Below are 7,528 nucleotides of genomic sequence, written 5' to 3' on the forward strand. Positions count from 1 at the left end.
ATATATGGGATATACAAAAATGAAATAAATATGTATATATGTATTTATACCAAAAAAGATTTATAGGAGACAATTTAACAGTTTATACAATTTTTTTTAAATTTGATTTGCAATTGAAAGATAATAACTATTGAATATTATGAGGTTATAATATTCAGACCATTCTTGTCATGTTTTTTAGTCTAAAAATCTTTTTTCAACATTAACACCGTATGGATCTTGAATGTGTGCAGGTGGTTCCATATAACCATCTCCTCCAACTTTAATTGGTTCCATATAATCATCTTCTCCAACTTCTTGGTTAAATTTTTCAACTCCATGCTGTTGTTTACTGCACTGTTGACTTACGCTAGTTGCATACGGTAGTATTTTGTGCCTTGATTTTTCTTTTTTCTGTTCTTGATAAGTATATAACTTGAAAATGCCGCATTGGCCAATAAACTTATAGCTCCAATGGCAGATAATATAGTAATAACTGTATTATTAACTTCGTCTGACAGTTACGTAAGGTTGCAAGATTCGTCATTGGAGTTTGATGTGATTGACAATATCTCGGTAGTTTCTGCCACGCCCACAGTTGACTCATTGTAAGTATCTTTATAACAAAACCAACTCGCCATTTTCCAATGTTATTAACGCAACACGATTAGGTACATAATTTACATAGCTAAATAGTATACCAGGTCACCTGTCACTATACGTATATACAGTTACTTGTTCTGATGAAGACTAAAGTTAAAAGTATAAAAGCTTTTGAATAAATATTCTTTTTCTCTGTCGCTAGGTTCTATGGAAGTGTTACACTAGCTGCTATCTGGATTTAGAAGCAATGAATTCAGTCAAAAGAATTCCATTACTAATAAAAGGGATCAACAGTCCAGTCCTGAGATCCCTGATTCATTTAGGAAACCTTTCCAACACATGTCAATACCATCCAGGTCTATGGGAGTACTCAGCATGCAATCCATACTCTTTGAATTCAAGTCCTGAATTAAAGAGCAGGACAAATGTCACTTTGACTACCCATTGCTCTTGTCAACCCTGTAGTGGAGTTGTGCATTTGCAAATGAGAGCCTTGCATGTGTCCAGACGCTGCTCTGCTGGACACAATAAATGGTCAAAAGTCAAACATATTAAAGGACCTAAAGACCAGCAAAGAGGAACAATGATTTCCAAGTTGGTAAAACAAATCCGTATTGCCATTAGAGGTAAGATGGGATTTTCGTTAGTTGCTTTGAATAACAAAATCATACTTTCTGTGTGTTTACTTTAAAGCCTGTGTTGTATAACTGATTTTTCCAAGACACAAAAAGCATATTTTGACGAAAAACTCAGGAATTGTTTAGTGAGACTACAAATTTTTGAATATTTAAAAACCAGAAGAAAAAGTTGGAAAAAAGGGTGGTTATGCCACTTTTCCCCCAGTTTTTAAATATTGAATAATCTGTATATCATATTAACCATTCCCAAGTTTTTCATCAAATGTGCATTTTGTGTCTTCAAAAAGGTCAGTTGTACAACATATCAAAAAATGGTTTTCCTCCAGAGCCTGACTTTAAGAATTCAATTATATATTTTTTGTGTTTACTTTAAATAAACAAGAATGGGGGTCGTAAATGTATTTGCAAATTATATTTGTAATGAGAGGTAATGCAATGCTTAGTAGTCCCCACCTACAAGCTAAGAAATCTGTTTTCGCAATAGGCATAAATTTTGCTGCTGCCTTTTACAACAACTATTTCTGTATGGGACGTTTAGCTCAGTTGGTCGAGCATCAAGGTGATACTTGGAGGCTGATGCATCAATCTATATTTCCTTTGCTTCACTTTACAGCATTTTGAACTAAAGTTATGTATTATAAATTCATTAATGAATGAAAATTCTCAATAAATATCTATATTTGTTTATAATGTTCCGATACTTATCTTTGACAAAAATGTTTATGATTTAAATTTCAGATGGTGGCCCAAACCCTACTTCTAATTCAGCTCTTTCGCATGCAATCAATGTAGCCAAGGAAAAAGGAGTACCAAAAGCAACTATTGAAAATACTTTAAACAATGCAGTGAGTACCAGTATTAGTCTTCACATGTCCTTTGTCTACAAATAATCATAGATTCTACTCCTTGGGAGATTGTCATTCATGAACATAAAACACAGACCATACATATTCAACATAGAATTCATCCTGCTGCCAAATTTTAAATGAAAACTTCTAAGAACCTGGCAACTACCACTGGAGGGACATTCTCAGGCATTTCACTTTAGTTATACCAATGTGGCCGGTACACAGATTTCTTTCTTTTTGTAGCCAAATGCCAAAACAAAACAAAAAAATAAAATAGGAGCGCATAAAACCTGCAGTGTTTTTGGTTTTTTTTCTGCTCTGCTGGATGTCCCCAATTGAAAATTTGCAAGTCATCTTATAGCAACTTGGCCCACCCAAACCTAATTAATTAGCAACCTGTACTTGACAACAATGATCAAGGCATTTGTACAGTAACTATAAAGATACAGTCTTCAGACGTTGTGTGGAGCTGTTTCAAAATATGTCTGATAAAATAGTGTATATGATTTTGAAAATACTTTGGTACATGGATTCACTACAAAAAGATTCTTGATTAAGTGGCTATGACATTTGTCATGTGAAACATCCCGAGAGTCTGTTTTCTAGTGGTGGTTATAACCGTCTGAGCGATGTCAGATTCTATTATTATAGGTTTCATTAACATTTATTCATTGCATTATTCTGTCTGTCCCATACAGTATGTCTAAAAAAACATATTAATTTAAGCCTGGTTCTCAAGAGAGCCCTAGTATCCAGATCGGGAGCTAACCGTTTGCGCTAACCGTTAGCACCTGCGTGAGAATGCCTAATCGCTTAGCGTTAACCGTTAGCAAGCGCTATCGGTTAGCAAGTTGAGCGCGTTTTTATCATCAACCAATCACACGTACACGTTTTATTTCCAGTTTCTTATTGGCCAGTGATTCGATTATCATATCTTTGGTATCCGGATTGGGATTTTCTCGTATGGATGCACGGCAGCTAACGGTTAGCAGGATCCAGATCCTGCTAACCGTTAGCTGCTGTGTGAGAGCATAGCCATTATGAATTTGAGGGAGATGGGTTAGTTTCATTGAGACTTCTTGTGGAAATATGGGAGGCAATCTTGATTTTTGGGAGACTCCTGTGAATCTTGGGAAACTTGGGACTCTTGTATTGATATCACCTACCATTTATATATATTTATTTCATGTTTTGATTTCTCTAACAAAGTATTGTATGTATTTGGTTGATTATATGTATTTGGGCTGATTCTTTTTTTTTCTGTAGTCAAAATCAAAGAGCTATGGTACCGTCCTGGAAGCCAAGGGTCCACTAGGGTGTCTCTTTTTGATTGACGTGTCTTCAGATCAAGTCTTAAGAACGAAAGCAGAACTATCCAAGATCCTCAACAAACATGGGTAGTTCATCTTTTTTTAAATTTTCATAACTTTATCAATATATATGGCAATATTTTAGGCTTGAGAAATGGTAGAGCTTAGTAATAGTAAAATGCCATGTATGTGTAGCACATTCCAGGAACAGTCCATGCCAACTTTATCAGGTATTGTGTAGCATACCAGGACAGTCCTTGGATGTGGGTGGGGTGGTGGTAATGATGATTGTAGTGTTGATGGTAATGATGACGATGATGATAAAGACAATGACGAGATGACATCAATAACGGCGATGCTGCCGATGGTACTACAGTATATTCTGAAATAATCTCTAAATACATTTTTACTGGTTTCAAAGGAAGTCCTGATTCATCATTACAAAACATAGAAGAGTTGGAAACATAACAGATAAATAAATCAAAAAGATGATACTATCAGTGATGATTATGAGGATATTTTTGGAAGAATTTTCTTTGTGTTAACCAGAAGTAACAATTTATTGAATATGATGATGATGATAATCTAATAATGATGATTATAAAGATGTTTAATAAAAGTGACATTCATAATGGTAACAGTGTCAAAGATGAAAGTACAGTAGTTGAAATTGATGATTATGATATTGATAAAAATACACATAATTATTTAAATTATAATGGTAATACCCATCCATTAAACATTAAAACATTCTGTTTAGCTAAAATAATTTCTTTCTCTTGCTTTTAATTTAGAGGTAGTATGCTAGATTCAGGAGGTGCCACTCGGGCATTCTCTAAAAAAGGAATTCTTAAAGTCCCGGCACAGACGTCTGAGCATAATCTGTCCGAGGAGGATGCAATGGATGTTGCTATAGAAGCTGGAGCAGAAGATGTAGAATTAACAGAAGACGAGGATAGCAAGATGTCATTTATGGTACGCACACCTGATACCCAACGACAATGATTATAATAATATTAATATATATTATTTATATTGTTGTTATTTTCATTACCATCATTATCATGTTATTTTGCCAATACATATACATCTGTTTATTTCATCTTCTTTGGTCGAGTCAAGTGGCGGGATTGCCGCTAACTGCAGCCTTAGTACCAGCACTGGTTCGAGCTGCTCTACACCCAGGATTCGGTTGGTAGAACCAAGTCTTCTCATATAACGACTTAAAATGGAGGTTCAGTGTACACATCTTGCTCGTGTGCACTTTAAAGAACCCATTGCATCTTTTGGAAGAGTAAGGTGTACCCCCGATGCTGTGGTTCATTTCAGCCCCTGTCGTGGAATGATGTGAACAAGCGCCTCTTTAAAGGCGGATAGGTAGTCACGTACATTCAGCACAATGCTGCTGTGATTTATGGGTTATTCTCCTGCCTTTACCTTTTTTTGTGTGTAATTCCTTGCTGTGTTTTTATTTTTTACAGTTCTACTGTGACCCTAAAGACATCAAAGAAGTACGCACTAATCTAATTTCATTACAGTACGTGCCCGATTCAACAAATATAGACTATATAGTAGAGAATGCGCAAAGCCTTGATAGTAGTACTTTGGAGAAAGCATCACGACTAGTAGAAGTCTTGGAAGAGAATCAAAATGTTATGAGGGTGTACCATAATATTGCAGCTGAGGAGGAAAGTTGACATGGCCTGCAAGTACAATCTCATTGGTGCATCTCATAGTCGTATGACCAGTGTATTTTAATAATGAATGCAGGATTACAGTTAGCAACAAACAATTATGCCATGATTATAAAATATAATCAGGATGAAGCAATTAAATCAGTAGAGAGGCCACTTTCCTGATGTTGTATGCATTGTCTTGATCGCTTTAAACCCTGAGGGGAATTTCCTGACCACTAGTTTGTGTGCATAAAGAAATTATGAACGATAAAAATTAAACATTCTACTGTATAACAACTCTGTCTGTTTCATTTTTTATACTGCAGGTACAAAATTACACCCAGTTCTACCTAAGTGATTTTATAAGTATCAGTTTCGACTATGGTTTCAGTGACAAATAATAATCATGATGACTTCACCAAACCTAATTAGGGGATTCTGATCAAATGATTGATGACTAGTGTTGGCACCAGTGCTGAAGTATATCAGCATTTTTTTTGTCACCGAAACTGATCATTTAGGTAGAATTCTTTGAAAATGATGCAAAGAAAATGTAGAAAGTGTCCCAAGAAGACTATTGCATGCAACAAGGGTAGTACTGATAGAAAAAGAATTTTGACAGATTAGGAAAATACTATCGATTATCACTGAGCTTTAAAGTTGCGAATAGAATCCCAATGGGCTTAATCTCGAGAAGAAGCCCATCTCGAATTGAAGCCCCTCTCTTAAGTTTGCAAAAGTAGCCTCAAAAAGAGGCCCATCCAAGTTCCCCCCCCCCCAAAAAAAAAAATAAAATAAAGCCCAGGGCTTCTATTCGAGGTTTTACGGTGTGCTCTTTTGACTTTCAACTTTCACTTAATTTTGGATTAAAACACAAGTCTCAAAAATCATTTTTACTGGAGATTTACTCCGTTCCTGGACTACCACCGATCTCCTTGTCCCCAGCGGATGGTCCTAAACAATCCAACCTGCCTACCTGAATCCGTCCTCACATCTGTTTGATTTGTGGAACCTTCACTTAGAATAAACTTAAAGTTCGGCCTCTTTTATCCTTAATAATCCTATCTTTGGTTACATGGAACTTTTTGCTAAGCCCCCGCTCCTTCGATATTTTTGCCAAGGGCATGTATTCGAGGACACCCCAGGGAGGCGTTTATTTCAAATGTGGCTGTGAGTTGGGGGTGGGGGATGGAGTGGGACGTTTATTCAAATAACTACGGTACTTTTATTTTAAATTTATAAAACGTAGTCTGGCTGTAGAATTGATAGATTTCCCACTAGCAGCCCCTAGCATATCCAACATTTTACCCTTTGGTCCGCCACTGCTCCGGATAGGTCTATTGTCTTACCTCCATGCTGTTTCCTGCCAATCACATAAAAAAAAAAAAACCGGATCTGGATACCTTTTGAACAGGCAATAGGATGACTGAAGACTCACATTATGTCAAATCAAATCAAGTTTATTTCCTTTCTTGGAAGAAAAAAAATAACCATAGGAAGCAAAATGGAGAATGCAACAAAAGGATGGAGGATCAAATGAGCCTAAATTTGTTTTCTGACTGATTCCCCAATATGCAAACATGTAATAATGATACAATATAATAGTAATATTAAGAATAATCAGTCAAAATAATAATAATAATAATAATAATAATAATAATACCACAAATAAAAACACTAGCAATAATAACAAAATCAACACTAACACAATAAAAATAATAGCAAACCGTAACAATAAAAATAAAAAAAGTAATATTACAGTGACTGCAAAAGCAGTGTATTACAATAATTAAAATGTAAATATAATAGAAAAAATAGACAATGGCAGTAATAATAATAATGTTGTGTACCGATTTATTCAATAAGATGAATACATTGTCATTCGACAAAACACAAATTTAGCATTATTTACATTGAAATGTATCAATTTAAAAAGCAGCCAAGGGTGTGAGGTGATGGGGAACAATGAGACCCAAAAGGATAAAATTACTGGACAGGGATGAAAAAGAGGAAGAAAAGGTAATTCCAGGAAATGACTAATCAAACGGAGTAATAAAAGGCGATTTAATTTATTTAGTTATAGGCATTTAAAGCATCTTCTCAAGTGTTAATTTAAAGCTGTTAATCGAGGGCGAGTTTTGAGTCTTCACACTAAGAAAGCTCTTGGTTTTGTTTTCTTTAGTATTTTGTTTTTGTTATATTAAGCGCTATTTGTTAGTTTAAAGTAGCCATGAATATAAGTTTTTTTATTATTCAATATTTTATTATATGTTCTGTTCATTGTAATTTTGGTTATAGCTGTGTATTGTATACATTAACGTGACGATATTTCCTCATTGCAGATTATCAAAAATTTGACATAATAAAATTATATTGATTGTTTGCATTTCATATGTTTTGCACATTACGGTATCATTACATTTGTACCTATACAGTTCTACCTTTATGGCCATTATTGATTTAGTTATATTATA

General features: G+C 34.8%; 2 protein-coding genes across 2 annotated transcripts in view; one reads left to right on the forward strand and one right to left on the reverse strand.

Moving 5' to 3' along the window:
• The window catches only part of LOC117116135 (translational activator of cytochrome c oxidase 1-like), an 8,103-nt gene extending 2,752 nt beyond the window's left edge, over positions 1-5,351 (forward strand). Inside the window, exons 2-7 of the mRNA XM_033260116.1 lie at positions 501-587; positions 785-1,208; positions 1,959-2,065; positions 3,335-3,465; positions 4,173-4,353; positions 4,860-5,351. Of these exons, the coding sequence (XP_033116007.1) occupies positions 830-1,208; positions 1,959-2,065; positions 3,335-3,465; positions 4,173-4,353; positions 4,860-5,075 (1,014 nt within the window). The 5' untranslated portion in view covers positions 501-587; positions 785-829 and the 3' untranslated portion in view covers positions 5,076-5,351. The remainder of the gene's footprint in view (positions 1-500; positions 588-784; positions 1,209-1,958; positions 2,066-3,334; positions 3,466-4,172; positions 4,354-4,859) is intronic.
• LOC117116134 (DDB1- and CUL4-associated factor 13-like) overlaps positions 1-7,528 on the reverse strand; it is a 25,032-nt gene that overhangs the window by 16,472 nt on the left and 1,032 nt on the right. The window lies entirely within an intron of this gene.

This window comes from Anneissia japonica, unplaced genomic scaffold, assembly GCF_011630105.1.
Source record: "Anneissia japonica isolate Jap-2015-1 unplaced genomic scaffold, ASM1163010v1 scaffold287861_len940595_cov192, whole genome shotgun sequence".
NCBI lineage: Eukaryota > Metazoa > Echinodermata > Crinoidea > Comatulida > Comatulidae > Anneissia > Anneissia japonica.